Genomic DNA, 23603 nt, shown 5'->3' with positions numbered 1-23603 from the left:
TTTATATATTATATAATATAATTATTATTACGTATTCATAAATATTCTATTAATGAGAAAAATTCTCTGCAGAAATATTACACTTTGATGAAAAAGACTAGAACATACATACTGCTTACATAAACTTTGACATCAACAGAAAAATATTCTGTCAACACAAGACTGCTTAAATCTATTTGTATATGGTACTAATGTCTGCTTCTGTATTCTGCTAAGTCTTTACTACTACTTTTTAAAATTTCATTAAGAATATCATATTTACTTAGCATTCAGATTAAGAGTCCAGAAATTAGAAGTCTATCACTGAAGTCTATGTTATCTAAGCTGTGTTGTCTTAAAAATTTTTGATTTTTTTTTAAAGATGTAAAATTCTTAGCATGCAGGACCATACTCAGCTCATGTGTTAATGAGTGAGAATACACTGCAGTCAAACCTCCTCCTCTAGCTCCATTCCTCCTCAAGTACAAACACTGTCTGAAAGCCTTTCTATAACTTGCAGGTTATTAATATAAAGAAAAATACTGTACAGAACACTGGACATGGGATAATAAAATAAACTGCACTATTTTTTGACACGTCCTAGATTCCAGGCATAAAAGAATATGCATTGCTTGAGTGAGTCATTTGAAAAATTAAATAAAATTTCTTTAGTAAGCAGTCTTGGCCATACAAAGCTCAAGCTGGGGGCGAGGAGGGAAGCAGTGAGACAGTAAGATAGTACCAACAAAAAGAGTATCTCTTACCAGGTATTTCTAAAATCTATTCTTGAGACAGAATGCATCACATATGCAAAGTACAACTGACTCAGGGAGGCATAAGGTCTTTCTCAGCAGTAGATAATACTTTCTCCAGCATTCCTGGCATCTTTTATCTTTAAGTCTTCATTTCAATTTTTACCATGTAAACTATTACAACAAGATAAAAACTTTTTTTCTTCTCAGCCACAAGATCAGGGGTGAGGCCAGAACACACATCCTGCACTATTTTTTAACAACGCATATGAAAAATCACACACGTTAGATTGGCCAAGTCATCCTTGTCTTCCCAGACAATTCTTAAGTACTTGCAGGAACTAAATTACATCCTTCCTAGTATGGACGTCCAGCTACGTATGTAGCCAGGTCCCAAATCAACTCATAGTAGACTTCTGTTAAAACATAATCCCAGAAGTTACTAAGTTTCTGTTCAATGTTCTTTTGCTTGTCTTCGATAAGCCTGAAAGGAACTGCATGGATTTAAAGGACAGCTAAGAGGTAAGGGCAGGAAATTTTCATACATAAGAAGGAATCCTTATGTAACAGAGGGAAGTTTGCAAGCCTCCTTCTGGAAATCCAAGTTAAAGGAAACAAAGCCGGTAGTTCAGAATCACAAACGCAGGTTCAAAAAACCTTAGCTTTAGTTTTAAATCACACCTAAATATATGGACAGGTAAGCAAGCTTTTTTCTCTTCAACTCTACTTCTTTAAAGGCAGAAAAGTTGACTACAGAAGGAAAGGAAAACACAACAAAGAAACATTTTAGACATGAATCTCACATAAGGATTTGAATTTGTGCTGCTCAGAAGATGAAGACATGCAGCTCTGATGGCCTCACTGGTTACTGAAAGAAAACAATTCACGGTAATATTTTATAAATACAAAACGTGACTCACAGTAAGATATAAAGGAAGTAAGATCCAACATCTACTTTTAGACAAAAGAATTAGATATTGGTCTCAATTTGTGCAAGGATCACACACCGATTTGAGAAAAAATTTTGGACAAAATGAAATCCCAAGCAGTGTAGAATGGTTTTCAGAATACAGATGGATTTAACAGTGTTCATAAGTGCTTAAGTGGATCAGTGACTAAAGCTGGTAGCATATGAACAATAATAAAAAGGCAGTATGATATTATATTACAATTGCATGAAAGCCATGATTTGAAATAAAAATAAAACATTCTGAAATAAATTATCGTGATCATATTATATTGCTTAGAACTGTGTATGTTATCCTCAAAGAAGCGAAGCATCCAAATATGAAAGAGTCTATCCTAGCTTTGAAAGACTGATTTCTGTGTAGTCAAATGAAAACATCAATTACTTCAACTTATTTTTATCAAAATATCAGTAAGGACTGAGATAGCTTTTCATCCACCTCAAATTTTGATCTCGTAAGGACTGATTTGGAACAAGGAAAGAATAGGCAGCATCCTTAAAAAAACCCTCAATATATATTAACCTCTAGAGGATACAGAGATTATCTAGAAAATCCACAAGTAGCATGTGGAGAGAGTGAACCAATTGTTCATGCTCTCTTCCAAAAAAAAAAACCAAAAGCAAAAAACAAAAAACTACAGGCCATTGAATGAAGCATGTAAAAGTTAGATTCAACAATAAATAAAAGAATGTGGTTCTCCACCCAGTGAACTCCTGGACTGACACCTGAACGCATAAATCTTACTTATGTGAAAGAACAGAATAGGAAAGTACTTGGAATAAAGGTCTCCATTAAGGGTTACACTAAGTAGACAAACCCTATGAGGCTTAGAAGAAAACCTCAGATTGAAAGGAGTAGAAGACTGCCTAAGTGTTAAGGGCAAACTACCCCATATACTTGCTCCACTGAATTTTTCCTTGGAGCCTGTTATGGCCACTGTTTCAAGCAGCACACTGGGGCTGGATGGCCTTGGGTATGGACCAGTGTAACCATTCTTAGAACTGAGCAGCATGAAGCAGTAAAACAACAGAATTTATCAACTTTTCTTCTGAGGGTGGCTGAGGGAGCTGTAACTTTTCTTCTCTCACAACGTTTGAAAAAAAAAAAATCAATGCTAGAGGACCAGTTCTAAAGTTCTATAAACTTCTGGATGTAATGGTAACTGGAAACATGTAGTTCTGCTCTCTCACTACAGTATCTTCATCTTATAAATACATTTTTCATATGCATGACTTGGGGTTTGGGGGTTTTTTGTTCATGTATGAACTAATTCTAAAGTAGAATGACTAAAAAGATTAGTAACTTAATTTCAGAATTTTCTCATTTAAAAAACCAGGATTATCAGCCATTATATAGGGAGAGCAAAAGATTTAAGTTTCTATTTAAAGGTTTAACAACTGCAGCAATCTTCTAAATATTCATCAGTACATTGATATCCTGCATTTTCTTTAAGGAAATGACTTCTTTTTCCTTTCTTGACAAAAATGGCCACTACAATTTGAAGTTTGTAAAATACATATTAGGGTTTTTATACACACGGAAATTATTTGAAAGACAAAAAACAGAAAAAAAGGCAAGAGAAAACATGCCTTTTGACTTCTGAATGCCTTTTTAAAATGGATGTTTATTTAATACCAGTTTTATTACCCCCACAGCAGCAAATGTGTTTGATACTGAATAAATAAAAAACCCACACAGAAAGGAGAACACTAAGGAACTCACATCTTGACTGAGAGGTAGTTACACTAAAATTCTGATGGATGTCAAGTGCATTGTAGATAAGACAACTAAGTTCATTTACAACATACTCATAGGCTTATGCTGCACATGTTTATTTGATCTTGACTGCTGCCTCTGTGAAGACAGGGTAGTGAAGACATCTTAAACAATTCAGTCCACAAATACTTATTTCTGAAGAGTAGCAGCTGGGAAAAGCCAACTCTTGGTAGTGATTACTAAACTCACTGAGAAAAATCACACAACATTTTTTTTTTTGTTCTTTGCCTATACCCTCATCATCAGAAATGGGCCACAGTTCTGTTCATGCTGAAGGTTGTGTGATCTCAAGACAACCTCGAGGAGGTGACCTTGTAATAAGTACATTAAAGCCATTGAAAGACTATTTTGAGATCCACATTAAGAAGGGATGAGTGTTTTTCTCACTTGTCATTGACAGAAATGGAAATATTGATGATGACTTCAAAGTTCAATTCCTCCTGTTGCAGGCAATCATGCCATGTAGTCCTTTTGTAACTGTTCCTGTCACCTGAACCATCTTACAATCATTTGCCTTTTCAAATAGTCTCATCATATTGGGAGATCAAAGTCAGTCAGAATAGCAAGTAACAGACACTACATATTTTTAAGTGATGAGTTTCCACACCTGTCAAGGTTTAACCCTATCCTTGCAAACCCAGGCCATCACAGCAAGAATTTAGCTTTAGTCCTTAAATACAAGCTCTCTGCTTTATACTACAAAAATTAAACTAAACATCAAGTTCATCCTCTGGAATATGTTATTTCTCCTATATACTGACGATGCATTCCAAGTTTGTGTCATCAACAATCATCATCATTTCACTTCTACTTCTATGCTATCATTAAGGAGACCATTAAACAAAATTGATCCCAACACCAGCTTTTTAAGAACTGGTCTTCTATCCTCTTTCTGATCCAGTATTTTCTCTTTTATTTTTCTTCAGACAGTCTCTTGCCCTCCTTTAATTTATCTAAGTCCCTGCTAGTTTAAGTAATGCTGGGGCACTCTACAAAGTTCTCCACTAAAGTCCAGTACATATTTTGACCTGAGGAACAGCAGCTATCTTGCCAAGAAAGCATCTCATGCTTATTCCTAACATCCTCTTACATTTAGATGCATTACTTTCATCCAGATAGACTGTGACATCTTCCCCAGAAGATCTTCCATCTTGCCTGGAATGCCACTGCTAGATATTTTCTTGTTCTGAATTAGAATCACCTATATGTTAAATGCTACTAAAGAATCCAGAAGGGACAATAATCTAAAAGGAATCTAATTAATCATTTAGATAAAAATGATCAGAATCACACCTCTACTCCTCTCCTTTGTGAAAACATAAAATACAGGTATTTTTCTGTTTGCCTTAACATCTTAATTTCATTTTGTTGCACTCATCTGCCATTCCAAAAATGCTGCATTTACCGAAGGAAAAGTTCTAGTGATTTGGTGACATCTGACCTAAAGTCTGTATACAAAAATATTAACTGTCATCTTTTCAGTAGAATCTACCCAGACTGTGGATTGGTTGGGCTTCTTCTGGGTTCACCTAATGATTATAAATGGAAAAAATAGCCAATTAATTGGAAAAGGTGATCATGCAGTGAGTATAAGATCAGTCACACATTCCCCTCTCATATTCTAAACACTATGGCAGCAAAGGATGCAGTAGAATGGTAACTTTATTTGGCTTTTCTTGTTCTTTTAACAGAAAGCCATCTCAGTAATGAAATATCTTATTTTTCCTCATTGTTCCCCACATCTGTCAGTACTACATAATTTTTTATAAATATAAAATTGCTACAGAGTAGTATGCTTTTCAGCCTTCTATGTATTGTAACAGTGAAGGAGGTAATCATCTAAGATTTCAGAAATACACAGCAGTTGATTCTAGGCCTGAAAAAGCCTATGATACAGGACTTTAGACTGTCATCATTTTGATTACTAGAAAATCTACAGTAGGCATTTTAAAGGGGTGCTCAGGCTTTCCTCGGAGTCTTGTTCAGCTGGATTCTGGTTAACTGAGGAACCCTCAGACATGTTGGAGACAAATTTGTTGCAGACAAGAACTCAACAGAAACGCAACAATACCAGTCATCTCAGAAGAGAATCACATGGATTAAAATTTAAATGCCTGGAGATACATTTTCTGAAAGTCAAGTTTCCATTGTCTTTCATTATTCAACTTCACTTTAGCAGTCACCGACTCAGTGATGAAGGAAATATTGTCTAAGAGTAACTCAAAATTGCTGGAGCATAAGACTGATAATGGTAAACAGTTATTTCCAGGTAAAATTTTAATCACAAATAATTCTAATTCACAGCGCACTCACATGAGATACTCGATTATTTTAGACAGAAATATAGGTAATCATTCTGTAAATTCTAAACAACACTCCTAACATCTTCAAACTAAGGTTTTCAACAAACATTTCAGAAAGATGTCAATCAAATGTTGATAAATCTACTGTCATTGTCTTAGCTTCATTAGATGAAGGAGGTTTTCTTATGCAGAATTTCACTTTTGGTTTTTCTTCTTTCTTTTCATCAAATAAAAACATATAACGGATATTGCAGGTTAAATCTCCCTAGTTCCTATACCACTTAGTTTGTCTTCTGGAGTCTTTATATTGCCATCAATATTTCACACAGTACAGGCCTATTTTAAAAGTAACAGAATAAAAAGATATTTTAAGTAAGGAACACAAATTCTAATATTGAAAGGATCAGCAAGCTGAATATTGCTTTGAGGAAAGAGATGCTGATTTCCAAAAATCATGTGGATATTACAGTTTGGTGAAGAGTCTAAAAAAAACTAGTCTGCAAAAAACTATGCAGATCCAAATTCTAGCAGTGGAAGGAAAAGGGAAATCATAGTTACATTCACAAATACTTGTGTGATGGAGTGAGGAGGTTAGTTTTGAGGAAAGAAATAGTAAAAAGAAGACTTAATACTGAAATTTTTAGTAACTAAATCCAAAGCAAAATAAAAAGAAAAAAGAATTTGGCATTCACTGCAAGATTCCCACACATACTTACAGAAAGACTGGTAATACACTAGACAGCATCCCAAAGGAAATTGTATTTCAGATATATTAGGATCAAATTTGAGACTGTTACAAGAAAGCAGTTGGGACAGTGAAAAGAAAAACTAACATTAAAAGAACTTTAACAACAGAGGACAGAGCTGCCCGAAGACAGAAAGGAGGAGAAAGGGAAACTCTAAGGAGGTTTGCAGCCCCATCTCTTCAAAGAGACATGAAGAGCTATAGCATGGAAGTAGCAGCACCCTCAAAAGTCGTTTTTCTGACAAGTTCAAAGAAAGCATCCCAAAAAGTCTGTGTTATGCAGGCATTAGAAAAGAAATACAGACTAATGCAGGAGTGATGCAAATCCAGTGGATACCACACCACAGACAAGCTCCTAGAGGCTAACCTTCAAACTCAGAACATCAATTTCATGAAAACATCACTTCTTTGAAGAAGCCTTGTAAGGTAACAAAACCAGATTGAAGTTCCAGGTGAAAGGGCTGAAATTTCCTCATATAGTGAAGGAAACCAGAGGGCTTTATTACAAACATAAAAGATTAACTATATTATACTACTCTGATACTATGCAAAATAATAACTCAAGACTTCATCTATTTGCAAACAGTCTGATGGTACAACAGGGAAGGGGTTGTGGATGCTTCTAGGCTCTTTAAGCAACTGCCAGTTGAAAAATCTGATCCTGCAGTGTTCAAGAAAAAAACTAACCCTGAACGAGTCAAACTGAAGAGTTAATTCAAAAAATGACAACAGATCAGTTGAATAATAATGTTCTTGACATAATCAGTTTCAATTCTTAAGGACAGACACTGACCTACATGACTATACAGAAACATTGAAAGTTTTCTATATGCAATCCATATATACATCCAATCGTTATACATAAATGAGGAATCTTCTTTATGTTTTTTGTTTTGGAAGTGGCACGATCAGACAGAAATCTGTGCCAATGACACCTTTTTATATAAGTTACTGTATAAGAAGGTTTTACCCATGAGCAAAATACCCATGAGAAATTTCTATTATGCATACATACAATATCCAATATTATACATACAACAAGGGTTGTAAATTACAGGGCTGCATGGTATTAACCAAAATGAGAGCTAAAATACTGTTACCAGAATTCAGTAATCTCTGGCTTTGCCAATCACCAGTTTTTCCCTTGTACAAATTTATCAAGTTAGCATTGCTTTATTTTAGATTATTCACTGTAAAACCAACAGGAAAGGGGAACTCTAGAAAGAGGAAAATAACCACTAACAACAGATACAAAATACGACCCTTGAACACTCATATTCAAGACAACTAATTCAAGACAACTAACATTCTAGAACAAAAAGAATTCATTTGCCCCACCCACATTAAAGGCAACAAGATATTTCTGAAGAAGCAGTGACAAGATGATCAAATTCTAGGCTAGTGAATGTCGTTATTTATACTATATTCAAATGTACTGTGATTTGTTAAAATAAAATTTCTTACCACAGCTTTGGCTGAACTTTCCTGCAAGTCCCACAATAATATGTTATTATCAGCCAGCGAAATAATCTTTTTACCGTCTCCCATTGGTTCCCACATAACACTGTAAAACAGAAACAGAAAACCAAAAGAAAAACAACCTAACATTACAACCACTCAGTATTTGCACTAGAAAGCCATTTTAACTCTGTGGATCTAATTTATTCCAAAACATTTTAAACCATTCCTTATGGTTTCCTTCAGGTGAAATCCCTCTCATAGTTTAAGTGCAAAATCTGACATTAACTAGCAATCTGGCAATTTTTACACAAACTAGATGAACATTATTGCAGTATCAGCTATTTAAAAGCTATGGGATATCAACCAGGCTTGCTTATGGAATCTTTGAGTCAGTGCTAATGTATGCATCCTTTTTCTTTTGAGGGCCCTCTGACATCCCATCCAAATCTGTCAGAAAAACAAATGCCATCAGGCTTCCCTAGATGATAGCCTAACTGTAAAGAGAACTTCTTGAAATCCATTCTGCATATTGGATCATGCTATCATACAGAACGGAAGTCATTGTAGCAGTCATCCCGCATACACACACAGGAAAAGATGTAAGTCTTGACAGGCCGAGAACACAACTTTAGTATCAATATCTACAAGGAGAAACTTCTTCCCATCTCTAGAACAAAACTTAAGTTATTCAAAGGCATTTGATAAGCTGTACTCATCCTCAGTGCATACATATATGAAGCACCACCTCTTGAGGTCTGTCAAAAGTCCATCATTAGAGAGAGGTTTTCTAGTCTGTTTAGCTTTTTGCATGAATCAGTTCATTATGTGGATTGAAGATGTAGAAGAAGGTTGCAGGCATAGATGCAGCCTTGGGCAAGTGAGCCCGACATTAGGCAGCCACTAGCTTCCCTCCTAACACTATGCATGCTCCTATTTTATCCCCAATCTTGCATTATTCCTTTCTAAGACAGTGGGTATGATCTGGCTGGCCCCAGATCTAAGCCGTGGAACTCCATCTAATCTTACAGTAAAAAACAAAAGGAAAAGAAAACAGGAAGTTGCAGGTAACAGAAAAAAGTGATCTGGTGTCATTTCACCACACCATAAGAAAAACACAACCTCAGTTCTTCTCAGCCGATACCTTCCTCTCAAAATCCTCTTGATTCTTCCGCGAAAATTTTCATTGCTTTTTACTCTGCACTTTTAGTTAAAACAAAACATTACACGTACAGGCAGAGAACTGCACCTGATTGCTGCTATAGAGAAGCCAGACTATGAAGAAAACACAGAACTATGCCAAAACAAACTAACACCAAGCAGATGAAAAAGCTACAACAATAACTGAACTGGTGTGTTGGCTGACTCTTTTTCCTGAACTTTTCCCCTAAGACAACAGAGCAGATCAAAGCAAGGACTAGCTTTTGAATCTATCTTCTGCAAGAACCATGACTTGCCTTATTATGTTGTCAATCCACAGAAATTAATTTTTTATAAAAGTTCATTTGTAATGAGCTCTCTTGTACTAGGACAGTATTACTTCACTTAGTGTATTAAAACACATTTAAAAACATGGTGGTAACTTCAGAAGCACATGAAACTAGAATGATTCTATGATTTGCTTTAAATTGGGCTGTAGTATTGCCAATCTTACTTTCAAAAGTGTTTCCTTTTAAAGTTATAGGGTACAACTTAAAAAATTTATAGGCAACTGAAAATGAGTGTTGATAATAAAAATGATGAAGCAGTTTCAATCAGAAGTTCAACCACCATTTTGCCATAATAATGAGAAGTAACCAACTGGCATGGATATTTCAGAATTTCATATAGTTCTGCTGCACAGGTATATCGATTACATCCTTCAAAGAGATGAAAACATTTTATAAAACACACATAACAGGATGAAAGAAATAATGTGTGAACACCTGCATGTGATCAGATAACCTTCCACAATCCAGTTTTCTAAAGTGAAATTAAAAGACATCAGGATCACGTCACAACTGAATAGGTAACTAAAATCTTCACACTGATTCTGATCACATTTAAAGTCCGTCATTTTTCTTACATACTGCTGAAAGTGTAAATGGCATTTGACGTTGACACATGTACATATATATTTGTACCTATAGACAATGGAATCTGGTTTGTCCAATCACCTCTTTAAGAGTTCTTCCAGCCAGAGACATGCCTGTCAATGTATTTGCACTTTTCCTACACTAATCACTGAATTTTGTTGTAAAAGCTAGACTGGAAGCACTTTCTTTGATGTTTTCAAAGGTGGGAAGAAATTTCACATCTGAGTGTCACTGAACTTCAAGGTAAAAAAAAATTTTATGGCTGAATACAGTGTGCTAATTAGAGCCAGTTAGAACCCAGCTGACATACCTTGAAATGAAAAGGTCTCTCCACATTCAGTCTGTCCTCATGAGATGCCCATTTTGCATCTATTTAATTTGTTTTTTATGATAGTTCATTGTTTTATGGGTGTGGTTATAATGATCATTCAGATTTTATAATCTAGGCAAAGATTACTCAAATCACTCTTTGTAACACATTCAGCTGTGTTCTGTAGTCACGACTGAATGTTAAACATTACATTCTATGAAGAATGGGAACAAACAACACAGATGAGTGAAAAAAAATTGGCTTTTGAAGCAAGATGCAAATTTTAGAAAAACTGAAGTTTTCATTTAGAACAATTTTCAGACACAGCAGAGGTGGCAATAATCTTTAAAAAGGAAACCAGATAAACAAGGCAATACCATTTTCCGGAGCAGTTGCTGATGCTTATGGTTTGCGGAAATTGTCAAATTCACAGCTGCCACTCAAAAACTGTGTCAACTTCATGGCTGCACTTTAGATAATCTCTGAACAGCAGATAAGCAACTATATTTGTTGCCTTTTACCCTATTTTGTTATCACCTGACTCTTGGTGCTTAAAATTAGCTTCTAGCTAGTAGGTTTTGGTAAAAAAATTAAAACCTACAGAGAATGTTTTTCTAGTAAAGAAAAAAGGTAATTTAAAATATTCACTGAAATGCACACATGAAAGGACTCTATTAACTGTGGTTTATACTGAAAAGATAGTTAAGGCTCTCACTAACGTACTAAGCTTTTACATATGAACAATTCAAAGTTATCCATTATAGACTAAAGAAGAATATACCAACATGCAAACGCTTTCATAGATGCGAACTGCAGTCAGCCACAACATGGTGGACAAAGCAAGCATTAACTAACACTTAACCATAATTATAGAAATGACAACCATTCAATGATTCAAACGTAAAAGGTGACTCTGCTGATCGGATGATTAGGACATTATTCTAAGAGAAAGGAGATCAGACAGAGGATAATCTGGAACCCAGAATTCTCACTCCTTACACAAGCGCTCTATAGAGTAGCCACATTTCTGAATGAAAACAGTTCTGGCTATTTTGTAGTTTACTGAAGTCCACACTGCAGGAAGCACATGTAAGTTACACTTTGTCTCAAAAATCTGAGCCTCTGAGATATATTTTGGTGTCCAACTCCTCAAGACACAGTAAAACAAGAACCATAACTTCCTAAAAAACCCAAGGACAAGATGAATTTATTTTAGGTGCCTTTTTAGCTAAGAGGCTGCTAAGAAGAATAAGAAATGAAGTTAGATTATTTTGCACAAGAATCCCAAAGACAGCCGAGGGGAGAGAAGTAGAACTTAAGTTAAATAAAAGTTAAAATTTTTACCATTTACAAAAGATCAGAATATAAAGGGAAGAGTGACAGTACTGAGAAGCAGCTGTAAGTTACATTCCCATTTTTTTCCAAGAAACTTTCTCTATACTTCATCTTCATAACATCAGAGGTGGCTGATGGAGAATGTAAATGTCTGGAATGAAACAGGTGTGGAAGAATTATTCTTAAATACTGGTAGTTTTTTTTAATCTGTCTGTGATTAATCAGCTCCACCAATACATTTCTCCTGATAGCTCTGAAATTCTTTGTATTATGTGATGAAACTGAGAGGCCTACAACACAATTAGTATAGCTGAACAGCTGTTACAAAAACACTAAAAACCACTGGAGTTCAGTTTACACCCAAGCCCTTGCAGCTGGCACTCCTGACACTCTCAAAGAAACACTTATACAAATATCAGAGTGATCTCTATCCTTCCTCACCATTTTATTTCTGGTACTGGGACAACATGAAGTGTTAAAGTATAAGAGAAGGCTTTCATACCGAAAAAGTTATGATTGCATTTATTACACACCTTTGCTATAAAGCTTTTACATCAGTTAATACACCATATATTCAAGACCATATGATCCTCCTAAAAGAGTGTTACTTTCAGGTTTAAATTCCTTAGAGACCATTAAATTGTTTTGGACTTCAATTAAACACTAAGGCAGAATTTTAATATATAATTTCTGATGCCCAATATAGGGGTACTATAGGGCATCTTTATCTTAAAGTAAATTTCCATTCAGTTTGGAAGGACTGTTATGGCAAATTTGTGCCTTTACAGAAAGCCGGCCTTAATGAGGTTGCTCCATACTGTGCAATCACACAGCCAAGGAAACAACAGTACTTCTCTGTGCTCTATTTGAAGACCTTAGATGAAATACCAAATTAAATCTAAGTACTTAAGTCTGCGCGAATAGCTTATTTTTCTCCTTTCTGAATTCAAAGTTCTAGTTTATTATTTTAGTGATAAAAATTCTTGAAACGTTTGTGACTTAAATGTAGTTTGTCTTCCTCTAACTTCTTAGATGTGGTAATATTTGTAAGTCCATATTGAGGACTGATTGAGTGGGATACACTAAAAAATATCTACTTCAAGTAGCTTAATGAAGTAATTTATCATTATTCCTAACATTAATCTCTTTCCAACTTTTTTTGGCAGTTGACTATATTTTCTACATAAAATGTGAATTCTTCATTCCTCATCTTTCAGGTCTTCCACAATGGAGCACCCACTTTATTTATCTGTGCTCATTTTCTCTTTTTATTTGTACTGTCATTGCTATCTAACACTTTGCCCATATTTATTTTGCATTTTATTTTATTTCAAATTTACTCTGTGGACCACCATCTAACTTAGTTCACACACTCCTCTTTTTTAAAGCACATGCCTTGCTAATACTGGCAAGTTTGGAAAGCAGTAAGTAGGATGTTAAGAAGATATAAGGCAAGCCTGCTTCTAGCAAATGCCAGAGGAGAAACTTGGGCTTTGCACCTTTGCTTCTGATCAAAGAAAAAGTCCCTGCTGAATTCTGAATTCAAGATCTCGCAGATTACACTTTCTCTCATAGTCTGTATTACCCTTCTCTTTCATTCTGTGAGGACTATCCTGTCAAGTCAACTACCAAAAAAGTCTGTAGGAAAACTGAGGAAGAAGCGGAACAGTAGATTTCACCTAGAACATAAGCCTTCAGGATTTTAACAGACAGTTTTACTGATTCCTTCAAAATCTCATTAATTGTTGTCCCATTTCCTTGGCTTCTCCTATCCAGACTGTACCTCGGACTGCTTCTTGCAAGATACTCAATGGCAAGTTCCTTTAATTACTGAATGTTAAAACATTGCACAAAGCAACATACCTATGGTTATAAATGTGTTACACTCGGTGAACACATACATTTATCTACAAAATGATTTTATAGAAAGGGCTAGGGTTTTTTAGGGGGTTGTTGTTTTGTTGTTTTCCCCAGACACACAAATCTCAATGTATCTCTGAGGTTTTCACTCTGGAAGTAATTCACTCAGGAATTTTGCAGTCAAAACCTTTCCATTTTGGCTCACATGAGGAACAGTAAGGTAGGACATGAAAAAAAAGTCTTAGGCTTGAACCAGAGCAATTAATAACCTTATTTGTTTGCCTAATTTAAGCATCCAGCTTTATTTTCTGAACTCTCTCTACACCATACAACAGTTTCAGTAAAAATTCTGAGGGGTCCCAGATTCAGAGCTTATAGGCAATAAACAATCTCAGTAACTGAAAGTGAATAGTTATTCTTAATTTTTAAAACACAGTAACTCAGGCAAACCATATAAAACAGAACTGTAGAAAAGCACATTTCTTTTTCATTTGCCTGTAATGTCTTAGAGATAAGATTTTTGTCAAAGGTTTTGTCAAGACTAGAAAATCATTTTGAAAGATCTTGAGCAGGAAGGGCATAGTGCTCAGACACGGAAAGGAAGTTTAGGATTTTTGCTAGTCACAATTGATTGTAAATGCTCTTTTGTTCTTGGTTCACGGAACAGAACTGTTATTAACTACGGCCCTGCTAGTTTTTAGTAAGAAATTTCAGAGATATTTGAATGCAGCATTCCATAAAGGAGATGATAGAAAAGTAAGGAAACAAGTTCAGTTGTTGTTCTGCCAGTAATCAACCAAGCAAAACCAATACCTGACACCTAGACCTGGAAAAAAAAATCCCCCCCTTACATTCCCTAATACAAGACACTAGAAACCGAAAAATCTGTGAAGTATTTTTTCAACTATCAGGCTTTCTTAATGGAAGACATAGCAAGAAGATAAACCTAAAAGAAAAGAAGTTAACAAATAAAGGAAAGCAGAGAAAACATGAACAAAAATATAAGCAAACAAAGCCCCAAGGCAAGCAGTGGATGCCAGAGTACATAACCAGTTGCATTTCAAGACAGTTTTGTTTTTTTCCTTTTAGTTACACTCAGATCTCAATTACTTATGATCTGTAACCCAGATTGACGAATTTTGTAAAGCATCTGTGCTATGGATGCTGAGACACGCAAAATGTCTTCCCATGAGCTACTATCTGGAATCGCAGGAGGTGCAACAAAGGCTGAGATCAATATTACACCCTGCATCTCTAAACTGTCAGCTACCGCATTCTTCCCTGCCGAGCATATGAAGACATGATAAAATCCCTGTTTATGCTTTTACTTTTTTTTAACCATGCATTCTGACCAATCATTTTCAAAATTAACTTTAAAAAAGTTAAGTCTTTCTCAAAATAGTAATTTCAATAATTTCAAAAGCTCTCATGACTTAAAACTTCTCCACCGTTAATGAGAGTAGTGGTTGTGGCACACTGGTCTACTGCAAAAAAACCTCCCTAGAGTACATGTGATCACACTGAACGACTGCATTCAGTGTTCAGCCTGTGTTTTGTGAGTAAAAGCTACAAGAGCATGCTCTAATGGCAAGGCAGATGAGAGAACCAGAATAAGCATCGCCCTTCTTACCACGAGTGTATGCTGCCAGACCTCTGCTGATCTCAAAGCAAGCAACTCTGTACACCAGAATATTGGTCTTACATTGAGGTTTGAGAAGTATTTACACTTTGCATCGAGGGAACTTGCTTTTCTGATTCATGGCTGGCTCTCACAACAACTCTACCATGTGCAAAGTAGTTTCATATTTTTCTAAACATCTGAAATGTGTAACAGAAAAGACTATTTCAGTTGCTATTGATACTCAACACACCACTTAGTGGGACATGGCCTGTGAAGTGACACGCATTTGACACAAAGTTTATTTTACTCATTTGTGAGCTGTTTCCACTATGATTGAGGCAGGAACAAAAAAGCCTGCTCTAGAACAAGACCCTGTAACTCAGCTGTGTTTGCCCAAGATAGTGTGAGGGGTACTAAAGCCAAGTATTCCATTTATACCTTTCATCTCTAACACAGGGCATTTTCAAAACTTTAAGTGTGTATATACACACATACATAGATAACAGATATCAAACGGTAACAGGTACTTGTGAGCAGTAGCACTGAACATCACCAGATGAAAGGAGATAGAAAATTGCACATGAGCTTGCTACAACCTATATTAGAGAAAAAAAAGTGTTTGTGGCATTCACCTAAGTTCACATTCTGATATAAAGCAGTGATATTCCCCTATTCCTCCTCTAGTGATCAGGCTACCACACAGTTCTGGCATCAGATAGAAACAGATTATGGAGAATTAAGAGACAAAAGTACAAATCTAAAGGGGTAAAAGGTGAAAATTAAAACAAAAAATAGTATTTCCAACTATGTTGGAATCTCAGGGCTGCTCTCAATCCACTCATTGTCCAGCCTGTATTTGTGCCTGGAATTGCCCCAACCCAGGTACAGGACCTTGCAGTTGGCCTTGTTCAACTTCAGGAGGTTTGCACAGGCCCGACTCTCGAGCCTGTCAGGGTTCCTCTGGATGGCATCCTGTCCCTCCAGCGTGTTGACCACACCACACAGCTGGGTGTCAGCAGAAAACTTGCTGAGGGTTCACTCAATCCCACTGTCCGTGTCACTGACAAAGATGTTAAAACAGCACCAGTCCCAATACAGACCCTGGAGGAACAACACTCATCACTGATCCCCACTTTGATACCAAGTCATTGACTGCAACACTTTGAGTACCACCATCCAGACAGTTCCTTATCCACCAAGTGGTCCATCCATCATATCCCTCTCTCTCTCCAGTTTAGAGACAATGCATGAATGTCATGCAGGACAGCCAAATGCTTTTTTTATCCACCAATGCTGTAACCCACTGTAGAAGGCCACCAAATTTGACAAGCACGATTTGCCCTTAGTGAAGCTGTGCCACCTGTCACCAATCACCTCCTTATTTTCCATGTGTCCTAACAGTTTCCAGGAGAATCTCCTCCATGATCTTGCTGGGCACAGAGGTGAGACTAACTGGCCTGTAGTACCCTGGGTCTTCCTTTTTTCCCCTTTTTAAAAACAGGTGTTGTGTTTTCCCTTTTCCAGTCACAGAGGGAACAAAAAAAATGTCATTGAGTACCTCAGCCTTCTTCAAGTCCCAGGTAACCAGGTCTCCTATTTCCTTCTGGAGAGGACCCACATTTTCCCTAGTCTTTCTTTTTATCACTAACATACCTGTAGAAGCTTTTCCTGCTGCCCTTGACATCCCTAGCCAGATTAAATCTTACCAGGACTTCGGCTTTCCTAACCTGATCTCTGGCTGCTCAGACAATTTCCCTGTGTTCCTCGCAGGCTACCTGTCCTTGCTTCCAGTCTCTAGAGGCTTCCATTTTGTGTTTGAGTTTGTCCAGGGGCTCTTCGGTCATCCATGCCAGTCTCCTAATGGTTTTGCCTGACTTCCTCTTTGTCCAAGACGCTTGCTGTGCACTGATCTTGAACTGCTCCATCTTATGGTCACTACAGCTAGGGCTGTCCTCAAGCTTCGCATTCCCCACCAGCTCCTCCTTGTTTGTGAGAAACTGGTCCAGCATAACACCTCTTCTCCTCAGCTCTTATCACTTGGAGGAGGCAATTATCAATGCATTCCAGGAACCTCCTGCATTGCTTATGTACTGATGTGTTGTTCCCCCAACAGATACCGGGGTAGCCGCAGTCCCCCATGAGGCCCAGGGCTTGTGCATATGAGACTGCTCCTACCTGTCTATAAAGGGCCTCATTTGCATGGTCTTCCTTGCTGGGTGGCCTGTAGCAGTCCCCACTATAATGCCACCTATCCTTGCCCTCCCTTTAATCCTGACCCATAAGTTCTCAGTCAGCATCTCATCCATCCCCAGCTGGAGCTCCCTACATTCCAGCTGGTCATTGACATAGAGGGCAACACACCCTTCTCTCCCTTGTCAGTCCTTCCTGTTGCCTTTTCTTAGTTGCATTGGTTATACCTGGGGAGCGGATAAGCTGCCTTACTGAGCTCCAGTATCACTCCTGATGTGATGAGTCTTTTCCTCTTCCAACTGCAGAGCAGCAAACCTGTTCTATAAGGGCATCTCAGGCTTCAGGGAAAGCTTCTTCCTCCTGCAGGTCTTTGCCTTTGCAAGCTTCCATTCTTCTGCATTACTGACCCCCCTCCCTTCCATGTGGGCCAGCAGGGGAGTTTTTGGCTGTTTGGCCACAGGTTGTGGGTCCACTGCAGACTGCTCTTGGAACCAGGTGTCTAACACCTTCTCGGCCTCCCTGGTGTTAAGAGGTGTCTAACACCTCCTGCAGCTCAGCCTCCTACTGCAGGGAGTCCTCCACCTGGGCACACTTTTGCAGGCAGGTCAGCTGTCTGTCCATGCCCCAGAAAAAGTGTCCAGGCACTTCCTGCAGTCTGAGGTCTGTGCTGCAGCCTCTCCCTTCAGGAGCTCTGTCTGGGTAGAGGCATTGGCTGCTGCTAGGGTTGATGGTCCAGACCCTCCAGCCAGAGCTGCAGCCTTTGCTCTCAGACAAGTCCCCACTATTCTGCATTGAGTGTGAGGTAAGAAGAGAGCCCTTGACCTCTGCAGATGGTCACAGAACAATATCCGGTTCCTGTTATGTGTACATCAATACTCTCCACTCAGCCAGTGGAATGTCCCTCCTTCAAGGGGGTATCCTCTCTGCGCATCCTCCTGCACAAAGCTGTTTGGTTGATGAGAAGCTGAACATAGCCTGGAAATGTGCATTCACAGCCCAGAAGTCCAAGCATATCCTGGGCTGCATCAAAAGAACTGTGGCCAGCAGGTCAAAAGAAGCGATTCTCCCCATCTACTCCACTCTGATGAGATTCTGCCTGGAGCACTGCATCCAGCTCTGGGGCCCCCAACATAAGAAGGACATGGACCTGCTGGAACGAGTCCAAAGAAAGGCCTGGATGCACCTCTGCTACAAAGACAGGCTGAGAGAGTGGGGGTTGTTCAGTCTGGGAAAGAGAAGGCTCCAGGGAAACCTTATAGTGGTCTTCCAGTATCCTAACAATGCCTTCAAGAAAGCTAGAGGGGGACACGTAGTGATAGGACAATGGGTAATGGTTTTAAACTTAAAGAGGGTAAACTTAGATTAGACAGAAGGAAGAAGTTCTTCACTGTGAGGTGAACCTGTTCCAGGTGAAGCACTGGAACAGGTTGCCCAGAGAGGTTGTGGATGCCCCATTCCTGGAACTGTTCAAGGATGGGGCTTCGAGCAACTTGGTCCAGTAGAAAGTCTCCCTGCCCAAAGCAGGAAGCCTGGAACTAGATGATCTTTAAGATCCCTTTGAACCCAAACCATTCTGTGATTCTATGAAAATAATTACCAAAAGGTTTCAACAATAAGAAGGGTATTCTTTAATATAATCAGAGAGTTATAAAGAGAAGTATTCATATGAAAATAAATAGCGAAGAGTTAAAAAGATTCTACCATGAAGAAATTAACAAGTAGGAAGCTGTGAATTTAGAAAAAAATGTAACCTAGACAACACTGTTTTGAATACCCTGATGTGTCCACCTAATGAATATTACCTAATCTACTTTTTATTTTTAGTTGAAATTTAATCTACAAGATGCAAACTAGAAATTAGTGGCTAGAAAAAGATGCTTAAAAAACTTACAGTACAGTGTACGACACAAAAAAATCAACTGAATTAACTATCACTTCTTTTTATTAGCTAGCTAATGAATAGAAATTTTTTATGCAGCCAGATTTTGAAAAGGAATTGAGACTGATTTTAAGTATTGTTCCCTTTTGGTATAATTTAAAATTACTCCTACTAGAATATATTTAAGTATAATGAGATTATGATGGATACCCTACACAGCAGGTGTCTGAATACGGGGCTCAGAGGCCCCTTACACTTTCATGCAAGACATAGCAATATCTAACACTGATGTTACATTATCCTTGTTCGGTTTCAGTTCAGTTGTCACATTTCACATGGACAAAAGTCTGCTGTGTTACTCCACATTTTTTCCTTAAAATTATCTGATAATTGCCAAAAGGACTGTACAACTTGCATGTTCACCTCCTACTCAGCATATTTTCTGACAGACAGACATTCTTGGGACTACAGCAGACCATATGTTTACCATTTCAACTTATCCTGTCAGTGGAAGATGGTCCCAAAATTATGTCAAACAACGTTGTAGTTGGTAGAATATGGACTGGATGTATTAAGATTTCTTTGCCCTGCATCTGTTCAGGAAGCAGTGGGAACATAACGTATACATACCCATAAAGCAAATAGGCAATCAACAAATTTAACTTGCTTTTAAATAACATAAAGAAAAGGGAAACAAACTTCTGTAATATCCTCTGCAGTACTGATGCTTTACTTGTCTTTTTCTAGACAACAGAAAAGAGTAGTTAAAAAGGCACCATATAATACAATGAATTCCTATCCTTAACAAACAATAAATTACTTGCACTTATGCCTGATCAGTTGAGTGAAGACTGAAAAACAAAGATGGAAGTGCAACATCAAATTTATATTCCATGAAAAGATTGAAATGCTAAGTATTATACCTTTGTGCAACAAAGGTTTTAGACGGGGCAGGTGGGGAGAAACACATTATAACAGTACACAGGCTGTTACTCCATATGTGTTTGTAGGACTATAATAAATGTTTTTAATCTGTGAAACATCTGGGACTAAAAATCCAATTTGTACCTTTTTTTTCTTTACGATGGAATAGTTTAAGTGTGTAGCACAATACAAACCTGCACAAAACTAACAGCACAGGTCTATCCTTTAGGCTTTTTCTAGGAGTATAAAATATGCAGAATCCTACCAGGCCATATTGCCATAGGCTGTGTTGTCAAGGTGACAGAGTAGCTCCAGGGTTTGCGTGTTGCTTGATGAATCATCAGGGGATTCATGACTGCCTGATTCCAATTCCTTCGGCATCCTCCAAACAGCAGCACATGTCATGACTTTACTGTCTGAAGCTAAGCAACAGAGAATAATGTCAACAGATCATTGTATGGGAGATGCGTTTTGTATACAGTGCATCGACATTTAGAGAAATCTATAAGCAACGCATATCTGCTGTTTAAAATATTTAAAAATATTACATTGAAATGAATCCAAAGTATGCAGAATGTGGATATGGACACAGACCTCAAGTTAGCTGTCAAGTTGCCACAAAACTCATAATTAGTATGGGTTTAACATGCTTCTCCATGTAAAGGCAAAATTCAGAGCTCATGGAAACGTAACTCTTTGGGAGGCAAGTTTTTCAAGCTTTATTTCCCACACTGATGTTGGTGAAAGTAACCCACGAGTTACATTGGTCAATTCCTTAACATTAAGGATTTAGACATTGTTTTAACATTTTTCTTTTAAGGGTCATCTTTAGTTGAGTCTACAGTGTTTGGTGTTGCCCTTTACTACCAATAACCATTTATTGCAAAATTAAGTTTTCCATGTAAGTACACTCCTCTAATTCTAGCAAATAAAAACAGCTTCCAAAAGACAAACTGAATGTACTTGCACATAGCAAAACACTACAAAGTATGAACAAGCCAGCTGGAGAATGCGGAGAAAACACACATATGGCATTGCTCATCACACAATTCAGCAGTTTGTAGCAGTGCAGAAGAGGAGGAGGAGACCAGGGCAGTACTGCATACAGTCATGTGGTTCCAGCCACTGGTCCAGGGTTCACAGAAGACAAACAGGTTAGTATTATCCACTACAGCAGGAACAAAGAAACCAGCCACAGAAGCAAAAGCAGGGGGAGTGACTACCTGCTGGAGGATGTGTTAAATGAGAAATCCAGAGGATAAGCAGCAATGAAGGACATGTTTTCTGTTCTGAGGTCATTTCACATGCCTTTCTCCCAGTTCTGTCTCCATTTTAGCTGATTTTAGCACAGAGTGCCTGATTAAAGAGTCATGAGCAGACGTGACCAACTTACATCAGTGGAAAGGAAAATGGGGAAAACTGTAATGAGAGTGTTTTCAAGAGGAAAAATGGTAACTCTGAAAAAGCCTTTCTTAAGATAAAAAGATGTTAACGGGGGAAAAGTAGTCTCTATTATAAAGGTCGCCAGTCTGGATATTCTGTATGCAAACAAGGCACCCAAACAATAGAGAATAAGACAAAAAACAATTGATATGTGTTAAAAAAGCCCAAAATACAAGAATGCAGACAATTTAAGAACTAGCCATCTGAAATAAAGCCCATAGGCAATTAGGTCAAACCAATAAGTGAAAAAGACCATTTCTGTGAGAAGGAAAGAGGTAGGAGGAGACTTTAAATTCAAGCACAGAATTCAAAACACACAAGCACTGGGTATTTGATAGATTGTACTAAATATAAAATATATGTCTGATGCACATAACTGTTCTACAGTAATCTGGCATATACAAGTTGAATTCAGTATCAGGAGACCATACATCTAAAGATGATGGATAACTCCTTATTTATTAACACTTAATTGAACTTCTACTAATTGCAGTGCATGTTAGCTAAACATGCTATTTCCAAATGATTTAAGGCAAATCCTTTACTCTATGTGCCACTGAACAAAGAAGAGGAAGCAGCAGCAGATGGCTACCCTTCTTTAGCAAAGGGCAAATCAATGCACAGCATGCATTGTATGACATACAAATAATAAATAATGTAGGCGGAAAGCGCAATATAGTTCAAGAAGGTGAGATTTATCCAATGTTTTGCCTCAATACTTAATACGTGACAGAACATTAAAGAACACTACAGAGAAGTTTCTGGTTGATTACAATTACGGAAAGGTCTGTACCATGCATATAAAGTGTTCGTTTTTCCTCTACCATCAAGATCTATGCAAGGAACGACAAAAGCAAATCACAGAAAAGAACCTACACATTTCTCAAGCCATCTTTCCTCTCAGCAGAGCACCACGAGGCTTAAGATGACTTAAATGTTATTTTCACTCCTTAAAAATGGGAACAGTTCCTAAAAATACATTTTTAAAAAGGTTTAGTTTCTTGCACAATCAGATTTCCAGATCGAAAGCCCTAAAACAATTAAACAAGCACTGATTTCAAGATTGAGGAAGGCCAAAGAATGAAAAAAAGAAAAAATATATATAAAAATCCCCTTGAAACTTCATGTGACCTGGACTCCTATAACACTACAGTGTTTTGTAAACTGTCAAAAGCCTAAGAAATTGATCTGCTTGAATTTTTAATGTGTGCAGAAATTCCTCAAAGATTTTACATTGGTTTTCAAGTTATTACTACAGATACTGGTAAGGAGCAAGACTGAAATGTACCGTGGTATTCCAGGCAGAAAAGATTTGCTTGAGTAGTGAGAACAAGTTTACCAGTTTTTCCACACTCTGCAGACCCATCTATGCCACTCCTTGGAGCCCATGTAACAAGTGACAGGACAAGACAAAATGGCCTCAAATTGCACCAGGGGAGATTTTTAGGTTGGACATTAGGGAAAAATCTCTTTACAGAAGAGGGTTGTAAAGCACTGGAACAGGCTGCCCAGGGAAGTGGTGGAGCCCCCATTCCTGGAAGTGTTGAAAAGATGTGTAGATGTGGTGCCGAGGGACACATGGTTTAGGGACCCCGGCAGTGCAGGGTTAATGGCTGGACTCGATGACATTATAAAAGGTCTCTTCCAACCAAATGATTCTGTAATATTGTGTCCTCTGGAAAGCTGTTCAGCTGCTCTCATTATGTGTATCAGATGCTATTTGCTCTTGCAGAACACAAGAGAAGCTTATCTTTTTCAAATGTAATTTGATGACAGTAGACTTCTGCATTAATGGCTGTTAGTATGTAATGTGTTACGCAATATTTTTTATATTAAATTATTATTAAAAACTGCTCTAAGTCTTGTACATATATTTAAAATTAAGGATACCTATCAAACTTACTAGGGACCCCAACAGCACAGTAGTCATTTATTCTTTCTTACAGACCTGAATTAGTTGTTTTCTTCTGTCCATGTTTACAGAA

General features: G+C 37.6%; 1 protein-coding gene across 1 annotated transcript in view; it reads right to left on the bottom strand.

Annotated features, from left to right (window-relative positions):
• Positions 1-7987: 7987 nt before the first annotated feature.
• TSSC1 (tumor suppressing subtransferable candidate 1) overlaps positions 7988-23603 on the bottom strand; it is a gene marked incomplete at its 3' end in the record, with an annotated part of 53610 nt that continues 37994 nt past the window's right edge. The window contains exons 4-5 of the mRNA XM_010131960.1: positions 20441-20597; positions 7988-8087 (exon numbers count right to left, since the gene is read on the bottom strand). Coding sequence (XP_010130262.1) covers positions 7988-8087; positions 20441-20597 — 257 coding nt within the window. The remainder of the gene's footprint in view (positions 8088-20440; positions 20598-23603) is intronic.

Source organism: Buceros rhinoceros, unplaced genomic scaffold (genome assembly GCF_000710305.1).
Source record: "Buceros rhinoceros silvestris isolate BGI_N320 unplaced genomic scaffold, ASM71030v1 scaffold3320, whole genome shotgun sequence".
Taxonomy (NCBI): Eukaryota; Metazoa; Chordata; class Aves; order Bucerotiformes; family Bucerotidae; genus Buceros; species Buceros rhinoceros.
Note: the sequence above shows the minus strand (reverse complement) of the source record. Positions and strands in the feature narration are given on the sequence as shown.